This window comes from Ciconia boyciana, chromosome 2, assembly GCF_034638445.1.
Source record: "Ciconia boyciana chromosome 2, ASM3463844v1, whole genome shotgun sequence".
NCBI lineage: Eukaryota > Metazoa > Chordata > Aves > Ciconiiformes > Ciconiidae > Ciconia > Ciconia boyciana.
Window position 1 is genome coordinate 159,589,369 of NC_132935.1, and position 21,079 is coordinate 159,610,447.

General features: G+C 42.6%; 2 protein-coding genes across 8 annotated transcripts in view; one reads left to right on the forward strand and one right to left on the reverse strand.

Annotated features, from left to right (window-relative positions):
• The window catches only part of RBM33 (RNA binding motif protein 33), a 101,762-nt gene extending 92,710 nt beyond the window's left edge, over positions 1 to 9,052 (reverse strand). For all 7 annotated transcript variants that reach the window (XM_072854714.1, XM_072854715.1, XM_072854716.1 and 4 more), the window contains exon 1: positions 8,800 to 9,052. In XM_072854714.1, coding sequence (XP_072710815.1) covers positions 8,800 to 8,827 — 28 coding nt within the window. In that variant the 5' untranslated portion in view covers positions 8,828 to 9,052. The remainder of the gene's footprint in view (positions 1 to 8,799) is intronic.
• Positions 9,053 to 11,321: 2,269 nt separating this feature from the next.
• The window catches only part of CNPY1 (canopy FGF signaling regulator 1), a 71,055-nt gene continuing 61,297 nt past the window's right edge, over positions 11,322 to 21,079 (forward strand). The window contains exon 1 of the mRNA XM_072851630.1: positions 11,322 to 11,339. Coding sequence (XP_072707731.1) covers positions 11,322 to 11,339 — 18 coding nt within the window. The remainder of the gene's footprint in view (positions 11,340 to 21,079) is intronic.

A 21,079-nucleotide genomic window follows, 5' to 3' on the forward strand; every position in this document is an offset into this window, starting at 1 on the left:
TAATTTACATGGGCCAACACGACTGAAACAAACAGTTGTTTTACATTTCTCTGCTCGAACATCTACATATTGCAACCTCCTTCAATTCCAATTCCTATTTCACCCCCAGGGGAAAGCCAGACAGATATCCAAGTATTTACTATCTTCCTCTTGAACACCAAATTATCCGATTTTGTGGTCTCAGAAAAAAATGCCACCTTGCACTCCTTATGGTCATTTAAAACCATGCTGCAGTGATTATCTTGGTGCACTGCCATTTTAAGGGCACAAATATCCTGCACTGCTATTGTTCTTACAGCTGGATTGCAGTAATGCACTGACTTGATGTAACCACCTCCTAAGATTTTTTTTTTTTTTTAAGGTAATGCGACTGGTTTTGCAGCAACCCAAATTACGAGTGTCCACATATTGACTAACACAGCTCAAGACAATGACCACCACCAGGAAGACAGTAACTTATTTTTAAGCTATGCCTGCTTGCTTGCAAGATATGATATTTTTTCATGCCAGGCACCACTTTTAGAACTAGAGAGCACTGTATTAGACCAACACCAGTTGAAAACAAGATCTTAGCTCTTCAGCACACAATTCTTACACAGATGGACTTTCACATCTGCCAGGTTTAAATCTAGACAACACAAAGTTACATGCCAAACCCTTTTTCTCTGTTGAGATCTCTCTACAGCAAAAAGAAACACTCTTCAGTATAATTCATAGTACTTTTCCAGGCCAGATAGTTAAGTTTCACGGCCATAGAAGTGCTTCAACCTAGTATTGCTGCTAGTGAAGAAACAATACCAACCAAAAGAGGGTCCAAGTTCCTGCCAAGTTTCTAGTGTAGACCTGGCCCCCCACTCAGCCAACATCACAAACCTCCACCCTCCAAATTTCTCACATCCTTCCTCGTTTATGAGCAACTCCTACCAAAATCCAAAGTGGAATTACATCCATGCAAAGCCCTTTTCACAAGTCCCCCTCTAGCAGGATGCATACAAAAGCCTCAAAAACAACTGGTCATTCTGTGTGTGGTGACCGCAGCTTATAAGAACTGTTCCACATATGTCCCCACCACCTCCCTGTTCTCATCTCCTCTCCCCCTGTCTCATCACACATTTATGATGTAAAGATCTTTGGGACAGAGGGAGCCAGCTCTTCTTTTTTATGCTTATTTGTTCTGTGACAGCTGACACCGAGTGTTACAAATTATGCCATTTTGACATTAAGTGTTGTCAGAGCCCAAAGCAGGTTCTAGCTCTCCTTTAGAAAAGGAGGTCACAACAGTCATGCATCTAAAATAGCATTAATTGCCAGCTTCATCATTTGTGAGATAGCAAGCATTGAAATGGACACAGGCCTTACACCTGCAGTGCAATGTGATACCTAGCAAACCTCAGTGAGGCATCATTTTTTTCCCCATTTCTGAAACTACACATACTTTCATTTTTCTTCTACCTGTCTAGGCAATAACACTGGAAAACACCAGTAAACAACAATCAGCATAACTTTTATGGATATTTGTCCTTGAGAAACTCTTATAAGTCAATGTTTGTGTCATGCGTGGTTAAGTGCCTGTAAAACATTAACTTGTACAGAAAGAGGAACACTCGGCATCAGCAGAGCACAAAACCAGAGAGCAACAGCCAAAGATTTTTTTTTTTTTTATAATTGTCAGTACTACTGTGTGGGCGGTGAGGAGAGAAGAAAAAAAAAGGGGGGGGGAATCCATGAACATAAGCTTTTTAAGCAGGAAAATGTCCATTGTAGGAGTTGGAAGAGGTTTTGTATTTCTTCCAGTGCTATCAGTGCAGCCCAGAAAGGTAGTTGTACATAGCAACTGGTGCTAAGACAAGCCATACAATGGCTATGGCTCATTTCAGTTCAAGGCTTTCGTGGCAAAGCTCACCAAGATATGTGTGCATTAGCTGGTATCAACTGGAAGACCCTGACAGGTGATCACTAAACACACTAAGCCCCCTCTCTAACTTGCAGGCAGCACTAGAAGGAAAAAAAAAAAACAAAACCAAAACACAAGACCTATCAAATACCAAAAAAGCACTAACTGAATAAGTAAACAGGACAGACCAGTTATACAGGAAAACAAAAGAAATAATCCACCATTTGGCTCTTCCTACTGCAGCTCTAAGACAACTGCCATTATCAAAGTGACAGAGAAGTTGCAGGATGCTGCAGAGACTGACTAACGTTGGCTGTTTTGTTAGACCAGCCTGCCTCACAAGGCTCTGGCCGGCTGTGAACCAGAATAAGCACAAAGGCAGCCAAGCACACTTGGTTCCCCACACTAAAAGGTTGCTATTTGCTTTATACTTTACCCTGGTGTAGCATCAGCAGTGCTATAAGCTGTTCCATACAGCTTATTTTTCAGTTTTATGATATATGCCCAGAACTGTTATCTTTTTTCCTGCTTAATAAAAACAGATCATCCACACTAGAAATCCACAAAATACAAGCCTCATTTCCTCTTTGGCTATGCTGATGGTAGTTTCTAACTCTGTGGACACCCTTTCAATAAAACCCTCACTAATCATTTTTCTATGTAAAATGGAAGTCCTAAGCTACACAGTCAAGTCTCACAAGTGTAGCAGGTGAATCAGCAGGAACACTGCAGGGCTCTTAACATCTTAAAATGGTACCAACATAGCCTAAAAAGGTAGTCCTACATAGCAACTGTTGCTAAGATGGAGTATTTTACTGCAATGAGATGGCCAAGACTTCTAGATGAGGAAAAACATTTCATGACTGCATCATTTGTTGTCCTAGAAATATACCTGCATGCTTTCTGGAACACTAACCACATGCCGTCTCATGAACCTCCTTAACAGTTCAAAAGTTTGTATTTTGGTTCCCGTCAATATTACACTATCATGAATATCAAACATATGATTAGTTTTAGGCATTGAAAAAGCATCAAAGACTTCTCCTTATCCAAAAGGAGATGGAGATGCCACAATGATCCAATAGTTCAATGGATAAAAAAGTATTATGCACTGTTTACCCAACAGGTCTTTTAATAAAGTAACTAAGCTGCACTGCTTGGGGGGGGGGGGGGGAAGAGACAAGCAGATGAAAAAAGTCATTTACCACATGAAAAAATGCCACTTCTCTATGCTTTGATTTAATGCTGACCATAACAAGCCCATCTTGATCTATCCCATTCCCTGGTATCATATTTAAAACATTCAACACGACAACTTGATAGCAGTTCAAGCACAAGTCTTCAGATTAAAAACATCTTACCAGGTTATCTTTATGTAATAGTTTACATCTACAGAATATTTTTCTTCATATTTCATTGCAAAAGGTTACACAACACACAGGTATTGTAAAGCCTTGATTTTCAGGAACTGAGCATACCATTTAAAAACAGACCTATGTTTCTGCCCAACAGTGAACTGAATTTTGGTATCTCTTGCTATGCAATACAGAATAACAACAGGTTTCATGAGGAACAGCTGTGTCTGAAACACAGACTGGCAATGTAACTGTACTATCAACACCAGCTGAATGAAAACTTCTGGTAACAAATCGTGACAACATCTAGCAGTAAAAGCACAAGGTCAACAGTAACTCCTGAACCTGAGTCCGTGATGTAAACCGAACACGTCATGAAGCACACTACAAATCCAGTCTCATTCATTATAGACAGTCAAGCTCTCTACCCCATCATAAAAGTCACATTCACTCCTGCTACCGCATTAGGCACAAGAACACACATGCACAAATACACCACACTCAAACACAAACAGTTTAGTTTATCTTTTCAGGGATAGACATCATGGAGTCTTTATATTGGTAAACAATTACTCATAGATGCCTTAAGTGTTCACTGACTAAGTATTTATAACAATGTAACAATTGCATAACATGTTCCTCAACTAGTATTTCATGTTTTCTTTCCAAATTACTCCTATAGGATAGAGTTTAGCTTCCTCAAAGAAATAAAGTAGAAAAATTAATTTCTACAGGAGACACGTTCTTTCTACTTTCTGAAAACCAACTTCTTTTAGGGAGTTTGTCATGATGCAAAGCAAGTCACTAGCAATAAGCAAGAATAGAACTAATTATGATACACTGCCTGGAACAGAAGTTCTCTAACTGCTTGAAAGAAATACTTTAAAAAAAAAAAAAAACGAACGACATCTAAACCCAGAACCACCAAGCCAGAAAAAAACATTTCCAAAGTCTGCTTGGATTTTAAAATATATTTGCTTTGGAAAAACATTTTAAAAGTGTCATAGTCCTTGCCTCACAAACACTGAACAGTGAATGAAGGCCAAGAGTTTAAATGAAATCCACATGAACTCGGTTCCCAAATGGCTTTGGACACTGATGAGAAACTGCAATTCTCCAGAAACTCTCCAGCATCTTTCACAGCCACCAAAAGTTATAGTTAAAACTGAAACTGCATTACAGCAGCATATAACACAGGACCAATCACACTACTTACTTGGAGGTTTTTTGGTGAAGTCAGTGACAACCATCATCTTAAATTATTCTGGACAACAAGTTCTACGTGACCTAAAATCTGAGGTTTAGTATTTGATGCAATAAAGCATGGTTTGGCTTTTGTAAAAACAAGTGATACTAAGGCTATGTTTAATTTAGATGACCTGAAATGAGAGAACATTCAGAAGAATGTGACTTTCAGTGAAAGCTTGTCGAAGAAGCATAACGAGATTAAAAACTGCTATGCTTTAAAGCAAATCTGCCTGTCACAAGCTCATTCAAATAGTACCAGTTTTTGGCACTAGTCCTTAGCTGGTACAATAGCCCATGATCACATATTTGTACTTCATGAATTGTAAACTCTATAGGCCTTTGACACCTGGAGGAGTTTTAGTGTGTGAATACTGCAATATAACTCTAAGTTATAGTGACCAGTTGCATCAGCCCACCTAATAAAGTAGGATGCAATACCCACAGAGACCAAAACACGGGCAACACTCCATCCACTTTCTTCTAGGCACAAATGCAGAATCTACTTCCAGTCCCTGTATGCTGCTGCCGAATAGCCTGAAGCACAACAAATTCAATTGAATTCGTCACACTGGAGAATTTTTACTACATCTTTGAATTGGATAGTGACCCACAACACAGAGAAAGGTGCTTGCTGTGCTAGCAGTATAAGCTTTTCTTCCGACTTTTAACAACAGCTTCACAAGAGGTTTCTAAAGCCACTACGTTGCTGAGAGCACAATAGCAGCCCTCAGATTAGTTAAAGTGAAATTAAACTGATGACAGCTTAAGTTCAAGCTGGAGGAATAAAGTAATAGGCTCAGAGGTAGAGAAACACCCATTCAGCTACTCTTGGTACAGGAGTTCCAGCAGGAATATGGGGTAGACACGTAGAGATGGGGCCCTCTTCAGCTCCTCCTCTGCCCCATCCCCTGTCACGATTCACACCCCAAGGATATCTACACTCAAAGTCTTCTAAGACCACTGAAGTTCATCAGAAGTGAATTAATCTGAAAGGAAGAAAACTTACAATAGTTTTCCCTTACTTCAGTATGGCAGACAATGGAGATAAGAAGTGGTCCTTGCTTTGTTTTAGTCATGGTTTGTTGTTTACCCTGTAACCATCACTCCCTAAGTGAGATTAAAATCTAGCTGTAAACTGATTGCAGTAAGTACCAAGAAAAAATTTCAGCTTCAATACAACACAGTTGTTACGTTACACTACAAGGAGATGATCACTAAATCATAGAACAGCCCAGGTTGGAAGGGACTTCGAAAGATCACCTGGTCCAACCTTTCATGGGAAAGGAAGCCTAGATGAGATAAATTATCTAGCACCCTATTCAATCACATCTTGAAAACCTCCAGTGATGGAGACTCTATTATGTCCCTGGGGAGGTTTTTCCAGCGATTGATTGTTCTCACTGTAAAAAAAAGAAAACCCGTCTTTCTTATATCGAGTGAAGCCTCTCCTGGTGCAACTTGTAGCTGTTGCCCTTTGTCTTCTCCATGTGGCTCCTTCTGAAGAGAGGCCTTCATCCTCTTCGTAGCCACTCTTTAAGTAAGATTATGTTACTCAACATTCAACATGTTTGCTCTGGTTCTGTTTTTATATGAAAGTTTGATTCAAAGTTTGGGAACCATTGACTTAACCATATCAATGGACTAATGAGCAGCTATAAGTCCTCAAAGTCCCTCATCATCGCTAGCGCACCCACCTTGAACTTCTATGTTTCAATACAGCCATTCTAGAATTAGAAGCAAGTTGAATCAGGCTGCACAGCAAAGGAATTTGTGAAGTAATATGAAGCTGTGAATCACTCCCAGAGACCTCACAGACCACCACTTGAAAACTTTCAAGTTTATGTTTGTGAAACCTACCACCAAAAGAGCCTTTACCTTCATCCTTAGAAAGCTTAGCAGCACCAACACAAGTATCCAGTCACAAAACTACATATGAATACTTTATTCTTACGAATCAAGCCAGTATTTCCCAAGAGCATAAAAAATTCTAAGTGACCAGTGAGTCCACACATACTGTCCAACAGACAAATCACCTTCCTTCCATCAAATATATTTAAATGTTCAGCCAATATAGCAGTTTCACATTTCATTTTTCAGCCCTGCAACGTATCCTTACAGAAGACTTAAACTTTAATCTGCATCTTCAAAGCCAAAACTATCTCACTTTGTCAGCTGTTATCCTGCAATGTCATCAAATTAACACTCCTTTTATTTTTCCAGGACCTATTTCGTACTACTTTACCAATCATTAGAGACTTTTTTTTTTAATGAAAACAATGGGGTGCTGTTATCTCCATATTTTAAAGTCTTTACCTCCCCCCAAGAAGTCCAAAAACTAAATCCAAAACATTAGTTCCTACAGTTAAAACTTTAACTGACCAAAAACATTTAAGCCAAATAACCACTTAGTCCTGGGTTTCCTTCCCATTTGTTACCATTATTGACTTTGGATAGTAGGCCTTTTCCAAAAAGAGTTGCAGAGATCATTCTTGTAAGTTCTAGGCTTTTCTACTGGGTTTTAAAAGTGTATTTAAGAACATCAACCATGAATTTTCCTTGACAAGTCATACAGACATAAGCATGTGACACCTCTGGGTTTCTTCTTTCAGTCAAGTGCTGCACAGTGATCATCCAGACTAAACAAACACTGTTTATATGGGGTAAGGATGGTATTTAATTGGCCACCATTTATTGATGAGCATAGTGTTAATGCTGAACAAACAACTGCTTGTGCCCATGTAGTACAAAGGGATCCTAATTCATGGTTAGACACAAATGGTACTCCACAACAAAAAAAAACTGGTCTCGAAACTGCAGTTTCACCACTTAGTTGAAGGTTGTCTGCTGCATACAACTTTGTACATGAAAGCATGATCATTCAACTTGCAGCAGAGTTTTAAACAGAAGAACCAAAACGTTTCAAGGGTGACACTTTCTTTAAATTACTCTGTCCTCATAATACTACAAAAAAACTTCCAGAGGTAGAACATGCATGCAAAGTTTACTTCCACATTACATATAACTGATCTGAACCACAGAAACTAGCACAAAGATTTCTGTAAAATAATGTAAACATTGCAATATATTTAACACTATTAAAACAATGCCAAAGATATTCAAATATTTACTGTTTTACCAATCAGTGCTGTCCTTCCTAGCCTTCTTCCCAAACTCAAGTCCTAAATTTAGGAATTTCTTTGTAACATTTACCTTTAGTAGGAAATTTAGTTGTTTTTATGTACTTTGTTACCAGTGAAGCTAACAACAGCAAACCGTCTGACCACTGAGATGAGTGATCACGCCGACAAGCCACACTCTTCTCCGTGACACCTACTTACAGAAAAAAATGACTAGAATCATCACAAACTTTTGTACAGGCAAGGACAAGTGGGTCAACTGACAAGTCTGACCAGTCTTTATCAAAACTGTTATTCCTAGCAAAACCAAGGCCCACAGCACCAGAAACAGACATGTTCTCTTAACTGTATCTCTCTTGAACACCCCAGTGTGACCCCTGCAAGTCTTTCTTTTAATCACTCAAACAAATGTTCTCATTTTAAAATTTTCTTAATATACCAATTGGAACCACAGAAGGTTTTGAATTGTCATTTAAAATGCTGTAAGAAGTGTCCTTAGTCAAGAAAAAGAGCAGTGGCATGCCTGAGAGTCCTGGGGTCAAGCACTGACTTCATTTTACACTTTCCAAGTGCAAAAGAGACCTTCTGCTTCTGGACAGCCTGTAAAATAAATTATAACTACTCCCCAGATGAGAGATAAGTTATTCAAACAGGTCACATATTGTAGCCGTAAAAACTATGAGAATTAATGTCTCTAAATAAACACATCCATCTCATCCGGAGGTCCAGCACCTGCGGTGAGCGATGAAGCTGCTGCCCCTTCCCGGCCCTGCCTCGGCCAAGGGGAGACAACAGTTCCCCTCACCGCACGACGCCGACTCCCATTAGCAAGAGGGGAGCCCCTGGGGCCTTGCGGTGCCAGGGGAGCTCCTGCTCCGCCCCGGGAGCGCGGGGCCCACCCGCTCCGCGCCCCGCCGGCACCCCCGAGCACGCAAAACCTGCCGCCCCCGCCCAGGCAGGAGGCAGAGAGGCGGCGGGGGACGGCGGCGCCACCGCCCCAGGAAGGCCCCGCAGCCCACGGCTCCCCTCAGCCCCGCTGGCCGCTCCGCCCCCAGCCAGGCCCTGCGCTACGGCTGCAGCCGGCCCCGCTCCCCTAAGCGAGGCCCCGGCGCCCCGAGCTCCCCGCCCGCCCCCAGGCGAAGCCCTTCGGGGCCGCGGCACCCACCTGCGCCTCCTCCCAAGGCGGCAGCCATGGCTCTTCGCCTCACCAAGGCGGCGGCGGCTCCCGGCAGCGACCCCGTGCCGCCCCCGGGAGCGGCGGGGAGCGGGGGGACGGGGAAGGGCTCGGATTCAGCGCCCGGCGGTTCGCCCTCCCGCCGCCCCTCCGCACGCACCCACCGCAGGAGAACAACAAACTACCACAACATGGCGGCCGCCGCCGCCACCACCGTCGCTGTCGCCGCCGCCCCCGCGCTGCATCATGGGACGGCGGAGGACCGGTCCCTCCCTCGCAGGGAGGGCGGGCAGCGGGCCCGCTGGTTGGTTAGCCAGGGCCCAGGCGCTCCGCACGCCGGCCATCGTCAGCGCCCTCTGCGCATGCGCTGAACTGCCTCCTCCCGGCGGCGCCGGTCGGCGGGCTGGGCAGGAGTGCGCATGTGCTATGGGGCGTCACGTGCCTCGGCGGAGGGGTGGGGATGCGCATGCGCGCGGGGCATGTGGCGGGGGTGCAGTGCGGGCGTAATGGCGGCCGCAGTCGTACCGCGTTGCGGCGCCTTCGGGCCTTGGGTCTGTGCGGCTCAGGGGAAGGGCCGTGGAGGCGCGCCCGAGCGGTTCCGCACTCTGCCTGGGGTCCTTGCGGGCAGTCCGTGGTGCCTGGGCCTAGCCTGCCCCTCACAAGGGAGCAGGCCCGTCGACATCCGGCCCTGAGGGAGGCTGCTGTCCGCAGCCGGCCGAGCCGGCTGCGGTGCCTTTACCTGACCGGGACAAATAGTGGGGAGTGGGAACGGGACAAGGAAGCGCTGCTTTTCAGCGGCCCCACGCCTCCCTGACGAGGATCTGTAGCTGTCTCTTGCCAAAGTGGGAGGCTACTCGCAACGCCTCCGAAATGCCCAGCTCACATAGGGCTGCACCGAGGTTCCAGTAGGTTGTAGGTCCAGCTGCCCCCCTCCCAAGTTCACCTGCCTCGTGTGGAAAAAAAACCCATGAGTTAATGGGATTAAAATACACCATGAAAGGGACAGTTTGGGCTATGTTAGGTCTATGGTCCTCCATCTTTTAAGGCTTGAGCATGCGTGAGCGTTAATGCTTGCATAAACTAAACTAAAATAGTTCAGGCCATATAGTTCTTGCTTTTCCACTCAAGCCTCACCTGAGTACATACTTTACAGGCTCAGTGTCATAACATGCTAAATCCAGTTTCACTGCAAGCTAAAAGTCCTTTTCTGCTAGCCCTTTGTCTAAGCGCTTCCCCCCTGACTGCTTAGCTACGTGCTCCCCCTGTCCAAACGACCTAGTGATCGTGTGGCTGCAGAGTAGATCAGTTTGGATCACTGATCCCACAGAAGAGTAATTCACCAAAAAGAGTTTTCCTTTTGAGTTTCCTTCCTGCCTTTCCCTAGTTTCCTTTTAACAGGGGAATCAGGATTTGTGGCATTCTGCACAGACCTGGTTAAACACAGTATAAAATTGTTCCTTGATGTAAAACAAACTTTTGGGTTACACTACTTGTGAAGAAGCCCAATCTGATCTAAAACATTTTAATGGAGTGTACTATAACACGACTAGTTCAAGTAAACGGCAAAACTTTCCCAGGTGGACAAGTCCTCATGGAAATAATTAACAGTGTTAGTATTTAAATTATCAGCGTTATCTGATTAAACCCTCGCTATGAGAATAGGGAAGTTCTCATGTCACTTTGTTCTGGGCTCCCTGCGGACTTATCTCTGCATTGCATTTGGTCTCATTTCTTAGGTTTTCTTCACAACTGTACAGCTAGAGATTTATTCTCTACATATTCCTACAAACTCACAGCCAAATTCTGACTTTAATTTAGGAAACAGATCATCAGTAGGCGATGCTTGCTGATAATTTAATACATAGTCCATCAGTCCAGCTCTGATTGCCTGACGTGGAGGCAGTGAAATGTGAACACTACTACTATCAACGGTAAAAAACCATGGTGATTTCAGTGGGGCTAGGATTTCAGCCATTGCTCCTCGGTATCGACCTTTCTTTTAGGTAGCTGGTTTGCAACACAGAAGGATTTCCTGGCAAGGGAGGGAGTTTTCCTGACCCTTTAAAGGCTGGATGGAGGAGAAGTGTGTGGGGCGAGACTCGGCCGGTCTCAGCAGCAGCCTGTTACAATTCCTAGCTCTCTTGTCATAATTCTCTGTATGTCTTCTGTTTGAGGCTGGGAAATGAAGTGTTAAAACATAAGCAATATTCACAACGAGCATCTTTTTGGCATTCAGGTATGTAAAGAGTGTATTTTATAGGTATTTTATGTCCTATATTTTTGTTCATTTTAATAGCTGATTTGTTTTCCACGAGTGACAGTCCAAACACAAATCAAGTTACCATTTGCTTAACACACCAATCCAATATTAAATAGGAATAGCAGGATAGTTCACTATTACTCTGTTTGTTAATATACAGACCCTTCAGCCATTTTGCACAGCTCTGGTACAAAAACGTGGCCATTCCCAGATGTCTGAACTTCCGCAGGTGTGGAACAGGGACCTAACTACGATGACAAATAGAAGTATGGTGAGTCTACTCGCCTTCAGTCAGGACTTTCTGTGAGTTTTCAAATTCCAGGAACTAGAGTTGCTCTGGATTCTGTATAAAAAACTCCAACTTTTTCTCAACACTGCCTAACCTTTGCTATAAAATGCAAGTGTGCTTGTGTCTTTTCTGTAAATGGGGGCTAACATATTTGCTGCTTCTGCAATCTATGAATTAAAATGACTTTATATGAACTAATAATAATCAATTTATTTAAATGCTTTTGGAAGTTCTGCATAAATAATGTATTTGCCTGTGTGTCTTCCAAAGCAAATACAGCTGAAGTTGGGAATGCAACAGATTATCTTGCAAGGAGATTAAGTAAATAACCGAGCCAGAACTCAAGAAACCCGTAATCCTGGTTCTGCACTCGCTTGCTGCATTACTGGGGCAGGTTGCCTTGCATCTGCTGCCTCAGATTTCCCTCTCTTAGCTGGGGAGAATAATGCTAAACTTGGTTTTTTATGATTATTTGAAACCTATTGGTAAAAATTGTTGTGTCCTAACTTCTCCACATTAAGCTGTTTCCACTGCAATAGTCACTATCAGTTCCATTTATGCTGGTTTTTTATTTTAACATTTTTTTCCGAAATACTTAGTAGCTTATTTTTTGAGCACACATATTCATTTTTAATGTTTTTTTAAAAATTTATTTAAATTATTACTTATTTTTGCACGCACACTGAAATGGTTAAAAATCACCAGTCAGAAATCCAGTAAAGCAGACTTCCAAATTTAATTCCATTAAACACTTTAAATTAATACGAGGGTAGTAAGAACAGTGTTATCAACAGCAAATGGCTCCTAATTCCCTAGAGAAAATGTGCTCCTGACTTATTTTTTGACCACAGTTACCTCTTCATGAGCTTTAATTCTAGTCCCACTCAGTCTGGCAAAACCAGCCTGAGTTTTGGTAGCATGGCAGGCTGGCTGAGGTAGGTGGTCCGGTCATGGGCTTGGCTCATAACCTTCTTGTGATGAACCTCTCAAAGTGACATCTAGCTCCAAGGCACCGTCTTCCATTCGAAGTTAAGCCTGTCTTTGGACGAGTTCCTCCAAATCAGACACTAAACAGGTCTTTGGTTATTGCAGCAACATCCTGTGATGCAGCAAATGTTCTGTCACACCTGACAGGAAATTCTGGATTTAAAGTGTACAAATGAGGGGTGTGAAAGCAAATTCACTCTCTTGTAAGTGCCACTGGGCCTGATCTATGACCTACTGACAGTGGCAGCAATCTTAGGAGGCAGCAGTACCTCTGAAAAGATACACACAGGTGAAAGATGCTTTCTCTTTGAGCGTATTCCCCAGAAGGGCAAAGGCAGAGTAGGAAATGGGAAAGACTTTAAAAACTAATAAACATCTTAATTAAGGAAAGAGAACAGTATGAGGACTGAAACAATTAAAGTGTATCAAAAACACTGGTGTGATAAACTTAGAACAGAAAACATTCTGAGTGTGTTACAGCCTTTGGACTAACTGTAGTTTCAGAGCTGCGGGCAGTGTTAATGTCTATCAGCTTTTATTGCTGTAACATTTCTTTCCCTTTCCTCCTCTATTTTTGTTACTTATTTATCCACTTGTTGCAGCTTATCTGCCTTGTTGTCTGCAATACACTTGATGCATCTTATTTCAGCTGTAATTTCTTCAGAGCAATGTGACCTATGGACCCCTGAAACAGCTGCTAGGGTGGAGAATAGGAGAGCTTGTGTGCTGAGAAATGGTCTAAACAAGCAATGTGTCTGTCAAGTGTGTTATTAATGTGTCACGTGTGGAGTCCCTAGAAAGCTGGTCACCCACCAAAGATCAAAATCTCAACAGAATGCATATATTGTTGAAGTATAGTGTGAAATATATAAATTATTACCAGCTTCAACTGGCTGCAGGGAGGTTTGGGCTGTAGCTTTGGCTTCTGAACTGAGAGCAGCATGCAGAAGCCTAGCTGTTGCTCTGGACCCCAGTGTTTGCAATATGTTTTAGGTATCTAGAGAAAAGACATCAAGAAACGCGAGAGGAATCCAAGTGTTAAACATATTACAGCATTTAATTTGTAATTTTTTTTTTTCTGGATGCTGGAAGTCTTACTGACTAAGCTTTGCTTTGTTTCACCAGGAAGCCCATCTGGTGTCAGGGACAGCAGGGGAATCAGAGTGAAGCTGACAAATGTAAGGTAGCCCTTCCTTTCAAGAATGACTGAGAATTAAGTGGAAAATGTCTAAGGTGCCCCATTGTTAGGCAAAGGGAGTGGTACCCCATGATAAACATGTCAGAATAAGTAAAGGTTGAGTGTTTCCCAAGGTTTCCTGACAAGGAGCCAACGTACGGCATCATTTCCCTTGCCCAAATGCTGAGGTTTGGAAAGGGCTTGCTTTCTCTGGACACTGACCAGGCTGGCCCCTTCCACTCTGTAAAGAGCAGAAAGACATGTGGTGGCTCTAGGCAAACCTCAGTTCATCACAGGCAACTTCTGTGGCCCAAATTCTTGTGGGCCATACCTGTGAGCAAAGCCCCGTGCTCTGTGGAGCCCCACTGAACGTAGAGACATTGTGCACAGGTACAGATGTCAGCTATCGTACATGAACTTCCAGATCAGAGCTTACATTCCTAAAAACTCCTCGTACCAGAAGGCTATAATCCTGTTAAAAGCCTCTGGGAACTACTGCAATGCAAATAATAGTAGCAATAATTAGCTCTGCTTTAATTGATACTGTGTATTCCTCAAATGTCAGTGAAAATTTACTTTGCTAAGCCAACAACTTCTCCCCTGGAACTCTGCTGGCTTTACCAGAATTACACAAGGGGTGAATTTGGATCATTGTAGGTTCCTGGCATAAATTATCAGCTGTTGATTCCTTGCCCTTTAAAACTTGGCAAGCGTACAGGAAGAGTTTGCCAGACATGCGAGAACTAGGTCTATGCATTTATGGGGAAATCCTTCGGGACTATGCACAGAAAGGAGTACAATTTGCTAGAAGTACCCAGCTGTGAAATCCAAGAACTCCTGCACACAGCTCTAGCAACTTAGAGCATATTTAGCCTGGCCTCGATACCGTGGTTCCTGGAAGCAGTTTTTGTGCCCTCAGCTTTATGAAAGCGTGAACGTGATTGTAACAAACCCTGGAAATGTGTGGAGATGCTAAGTTTACATAATAGCCCTAACAGGGATGATTTTGGTTGGCATAATCTAGTTTTATGGTTACTCCTGTTTATCACGGTGGCCAGGGGTTGTCTCTGCTTAATATTGACAGTGCAGTTCTGAGCATATCATTGGCATAAATAAGTAAAGATAACACACTTCAAAGCAGTCACCATTTTCAGTATGAACAAGATCCACATCTGGACCTTTTTGTCTTACTGAGCACCCAAGAATTTTGATGCCCCATCCTTCATGGACAGACATCTCTGTCATAGCACTGCTACAGCTGCGTGCTCAGACACTCTCTGGGGATTCTTTCTAAGGGAAGAATAAATGTAAGGGAAGAATAAATGTCTCTAGCTCTAGTTGGCTAAAAGTTAGATGCCTAATCTAAGCTTGTTGTGTGAACCTCCTCCTTTTAGTTACATTAGATGGGCTGAATGGTGGCTCTTAGCTGTGGGAGACCTGTCTTGATAAAAGTGAAGGGAAATAAATCCCAACCATAGAGTCTCTATTTTGATAGTGCTGAGCAAGATTAGAGCCAGTAGCAAATCTCAAGTCTAAAATTTTCCACATTTCACCAGGAAAAGCCTCCTGGATTGTACAGCCATTTCTATGTTTGCTGGGCCTACTGGGTAATAGGTTTAGGCTATAATGGAGTCTTTCAGAGCCTCAGAGATACAGTGCACCTGATTTTATGGATTATCCATATGTACAAAAGTGTTGTTGCCAAACAAACTCAGGAACAGATCACTCTAGCACATTACCAATAAGCCAATTAGTGAAGCATTGCAATTATTAGACTTCTTTATGCAAATATGTTTGTCTGTGTGGAAAAGAGAATCATTTGGACTGGGTTTAGTATTCAGGAAGACCTTGCCAGTACGATATCTGGTGATAGATGCTATAGCTATTATTGACCAGTTTCTTTTTTCGCCCTGATATGTGTGGATGTAAATGCATTGAGTGACATGAACCTTAATGAGTAAAAGGATGATCAGGATTTAGACTTTATCATGTGTTCTTTTCAGTAGCTGTGTTTGTTCCATGTGTTTCACAAAATCTTCTAACGTTAACTTTGGTTATACTATTTTTCCGTTACGGTGATCGACAGCATCAGTATTTTATTTGGGCCAAAATCCACAAATCTTTCACATTCAACTAATTTCCTTACAAGGAAGACTGACAGAATTAGGCCCTACATATCAAATCAGTTTCATCCAGGGACCTTAGTTTATCTAGTCGATCCAACAGATTTATTTATCACAGGCTGTCCACATTAAGCTGGGCACCTTTCCTATAATGAGTTCCTTGCAGCCCAGGAGCAGGTTATGGAACATGACCCATTACAGCGTGCTGTGGTACAGGGAACCAATAGAGATGCATTATCCAATGCAGCCACAGTTCAAAGTGCTATCTTGTATAACAAATTATTGACTTCATTGTACATAGTACTAGGATTTAATTAAGCGATAAGGCCCATCATAGTGGTCCTTTATCTAGCAGATAAGGATTTACCAAGCTTACCCAAGAGGTCTTTATCTGAAAGATAAGAAAAAGGTACATAAGGTGCCTTCCCCTGATTTTAAATCGTTAATTGAAAAGACCTTATTCTTTAAGTTCTAGGTTGTTGTCTTTTCTTCATGGCGTAGTATTAAAGATTCAGATGGACTTTTATAAGGGAGTTTGTAACAGGGAAGAATGTTACCAGTAGCCTTCACTGGGTGAAATTAGTAGAATTTATAGAGTTTTTATTCACAATGCACCAGCTCGCAGCTCAAGCAGAAATTCAGCCTCTGATCTGCAGGAGATTTTCCAGTGACTCCATGATGCCATGGCCATAAAAGAGATTCATTCATTGCTGATTTCAGAGGGCTACAGTTGTGATTATGTTGTAAAGTTTAGAAAAAATTGGGATTACACAATAGAAAAAAATGGGGGATACAGATAATTTAAGACAGTTCTTTTAATGATTGTGTTGTCAGCTAAGCTAAATGATGCCAAAATCTCTAGTCCTTTACCTGTGTGATGGAAAGACATTTAAGCAGAAAACATATAAAGAAATTAAGGCTAATACAAAGCACTGGCACTTAAGATGAGATGAATACACCGGAAAACACAAAATAATACTACTGCTAATGCTCAGTGGAGAAGAACACAGAGGAAATTCCAGAGAAAGGAGAGAAGTTCATATGTTTTTTGTGAGAAAGGCACATAAGAGCTACTGTGTGGTTGAAAACTGGGCAGGATCTTCGGACTTAGCAGATGTAATCCCTAATGTTACAAGCACTTTTTTAATAGAATCCTTTCATAAAGGTTCAAGGTTTTTTTGGAAGTAGCTAGGCTGTTGCCTCCTCCTCCTCCTCCCTTAGAGGAAGGCTGTTGTGCAACATCCTTATACTAATAGTTACCTGAGATCTTCCAGTTTACAGTGTGACTGTATCCCTGGCCAATCCATACTTATTTGTTCTTATGTGCTGACATTATCTTTTAGCATAAGTGGCATTTCCTCCTTGCCAGTGTTTTTCCTTCCCATCCCCATGTAAGCCCAGACAGCAGTCAGCCTTTACTACACTACGTAAACCGAGCCCCCCTTGGACCGTTCTGCCCTTGCAGGTCTGGAAGTGACAACCACGAATTGACTCGGTACCCCTTTGGGGACCACGGACGTATGAGACTCGCTGTTCGTTCCACCTCAAGTTGCTTTGTGTGGGCTCTGTGAAATTCTCCTGAATTTCCAGGCATCCAAGAACCTAAGCTGCCAGATACTGGAAATCCAGTAGGTTACTGCCCAAAGCAGTTGTCTACCACATAAATTGATAGTGTTGGCAGCTCTGCTTGTGAAAGACTCCCTGTTCCCCAGATTGTATTAATCATCCTGCTCTGCACCTGTTCCAGCTTGAATTCTTCAGGGGTCTGAAGGGATCAGATCGTATTAGAAGTGCTTGGAGCAATTCAAGCCAGGACCGAGTAGCAATTATAATGAGAGATACCCTCCAGGTTACACGAGAGGCAAATTGCCTTGGCGGTGAGTGGAAGTTTATAGTGCTGCTCCGAGCCTGTTTTTTCAGTAACCAGGGGATTCCATTTCCAATCTGACACCTTTTATGGGCAATTGATTCACTTTTTAAAAAAGTATCTGGCATGGAAGCAATAAGTGAGTGGAAAGGTGTGAATTAAAATGTGTACACAGCTAAAGACGATTACTCAGATATTTGCTTAGACCTTCACAGCTGGGATTATTCTCTCTTGCTCCAACTACCCTTTGGTAATTGCCTCATGAGCAATTTTTCTGCTGTGTCTTTTTACTTATTTATTTGCAACTTTGAAAACTGATTGAGCTTTCTGCCTCAGAGAAAGCTATAAGCAAGGTCCCTCACCTTAATATACCCCATGTAGAGTTCCCTCACCTTGGTGTAGCCTTTCATGCCTGCAAGCCTTTGAAACAGGTCTCCAATGGCTCTTACTCCAGAGAAGCCAACAGAGCTTCGTCCACTGACTTCAGCAGAATAACTTTCCCACCACATACTTCATGCTTATTTCACTCAGAAAAGGATTTTATCTGAGTGCTGCTAGCAGGCACTCTGCTGTCCTCTTCTTCCCTGACAACCAGGGAACAAAATCAACCCCCTTTGCTTACATGTATTTCAGCATGAAATTACTTTGCTTCATACATCTGAATGGTATCTTATAAAAAGGGATTTTTCTTCCTTCAAATCACACTCCAGTGGGACTGCCCCAGTCAGCAATGTTTGGTGTCTCGCTCTCTCTGTGTAGTTGTAGTTGTTCCATTAAAGTAGTGTGAAAGCTACAGCTGTGTGTCCACTGTCAGTCTGTATTAGAAGTCAGGGGTAAGGTAATGATATGCAAGCTTGATCCTTCTGTAATACTTTCCTTGGAAGTACAGTTCTGCCGTTTCTGCTGTCAGCCTGCATTTAGAGAGTGGAGACTGCTGCATGACTTGAAAGCAGCAGTAGGCAATTCCCAGTCTAAGCCTTAGACATTTACATATTTATGCTCACTTCAGTGGAGTAAATATGCTATGAATAAATCCTATTATGTTTGAGACTGTACTTACAGTATAATAAAAACACAGTACGGTGGTGCAATCTCAGGTTTTCTTTCAGTGTCAATATGGGCATATGTTTACTAAATTATGTATTGTTGACATGGTATTCAGCTTCCAGCAGCTGTTAGAATTACTTTGTATAATATGAGAAAATAATGAGGGAAAAGTCCTCTAGCCTTTAAACAAGAATTTAAGAAAAAACACTGGCTGCAGGTAAAACAGTTCTGCAGGAAATGGCCAGTCTGTAAGGGCTGACTCTACAGCTGTTACTTTTGTTACTATTGCTTTTGAAATTGTGTGCATCTGAATGTGCCATCTAATGCAAGTGAATTTTTCAAAGAACATTGCCAGGTATTGCTGATACAATGCCGCGACGTTGCACATGTCACAACCATATGTTGGTGCTGTGTTCTGGGGAAGAGATTGTTTGACACCATAGTAGGTGCCTGCCAAAATTTCTAGGAGTTTCCTTACTGGATAAGGTGGCTGGCTGATGCTTGTGTTTACACGGTCCCCTCAGCGGTTACTTCAGCGTTATGCTAAGATGACGTATCCCTAGGAGAAGAGTGACAGCATTTTCTTGTTACGAAAGCCCCAGCCAGAACACCTGGTTTCTGTTCTTGAGTCGTGCTTGCACCTTTCTCTGCTTCCATTTCCTTCCCATCCTTCTCCATGTGTGTTGTGAACTCTTCATGATGTTATTATCCAAAGGAATTTTAAACACTTTCATTATGTTGTGGTTTAACCCCAGCTGGCAACTAAGCCCCACCCAGCCACTCGCTCACTCCCCGCTGGTGGGATGGGGGAGAGAATCGGGAGGGTAAAAGGAGAAAACTCGTGGGCTGAGATAAAGACAGTTTAATAGGTAAAGCAAAAGCTGCACATGCCAGCAAAGCAAAACAAGGAATTCCTTCACTGCTTCCCATGGGCAGGCAGGTGTTCAGCCATCTCCAGGAAAGCAGGGCTCCATCAAGTGTAACGGTTACTTGGGAAGACAAACGCCATCACTCTGAACGTCCCCTCTTCCTTGTTCTTCCCCAGCTGTATATGCTGAGCATGACGCCATATGGTATGGAATAGCCCTTTGGTCAGTAGGGGTCAGCTGTCCCAGCCGTGTCCCCTCCCAGCCTCCTCACTGGTGGGGTGGGGTGAGGAGCAGCAAAGGCCTTGACTCTGTGTAAGCACTGCTCAGCAGTAATGAAAACATCCCTGTGTGATCAACACTGTTTTCAGCAGAAATCCAAACCATAGCCCCATACTAGCTACTGTGAAGAAAATTAGTTCTATCCCAGCCAAAACCAGCACACATTATTTCAAAGCAATGATTTTTTTGTGTGCAAATCTTTAGCACCAGCCATACAACATATCACTCAGAGGAGTCCCACAGAAACCAATGGGCTGTTCACTGTAGGAAGCTCTATATTAGGCTCCACATCACTGTGGAGATACCCTTGCTTTTACAGCTTGACCCTAAATCCGCTGAAATAGAAGAGTTTTACATTACCTCAGTGCAGGCAAGCCCCTAATGCTTGCAAAGAGCCTTTCAGTAAAGCCAAAGATCAAGTCTTACTCCATCTGCTAGATGGTGTATGAAGACTACCCCTCTTAATTGGAATAGTCGTAGGATTTTCTGTGGAGTATTTTACAGTGTCCGTCTGGGCTCAAGCTTTCACTTCTTCAGAGATGACCTGTACTGCAGAGGGAACTTCCAGGCTGAGAAGCAGACTCAGAGGAGCTGAAAGTATAACAGTTTTGTGTATGTCCTCCCACTACGGGGTATGAGGAGTCTCTTATGGAGAACCTAAACAAAAGAAAAGATGCTTGCAAGACTTCTGGAGTAAGGAGAGTTGAAAAATAAAAAAAGGTAAAGAACTATAAGAACTGTAAAAAGAAGATGACAGATCTCCAGCTAAGCACAACAGAACTCAAACCATAAATAGTCATGTCAGGTTGTTGATGATAATTCAGGCTTTGCTGGACACAGGGATTTGGGCTGAATCCAGTAACGTCTACTTGGCAGAGAAAAGATAAGAATATCAATTAAACGCTTTGATATTTGCCATTGAGACCAAAATGTTCTTAACTTTGAGGGAAGAATGAAAAAACCCCTCCAAAAGGCATTTGATGCTCGTTTTTCAGACAAAATATTATCTGTGAAATTTCCAGATGGAATACTTTCTAAGAAAGACCAATTTTAATAAGCAGTTGCAGGAAGAAGCTTGTGCTAATGCAGTCTGCAGCCTTGAACATGCCGAGGACTCTGTGTTGAGTGTGTGATGGGTAGAAGAAGAGTTGCTGTGACCTGTGCTTACCTCAGAAGAACACCTTTACGCAATGCTGAAGTGGCTGTGCTTACTTTAGGACATAAAACATGCAACTTGTTTTATGTGGAGTTGGCATGCTGTGACAGTGGCCGTTTCACTTCTCATAATTACCCCTGTGTTCCTCGGGACTGTTTTTTAAATATATTGGTTGTCTTGCTTTGTACGTTTACTTTGTGAGGTCTTTGAGGTAGGG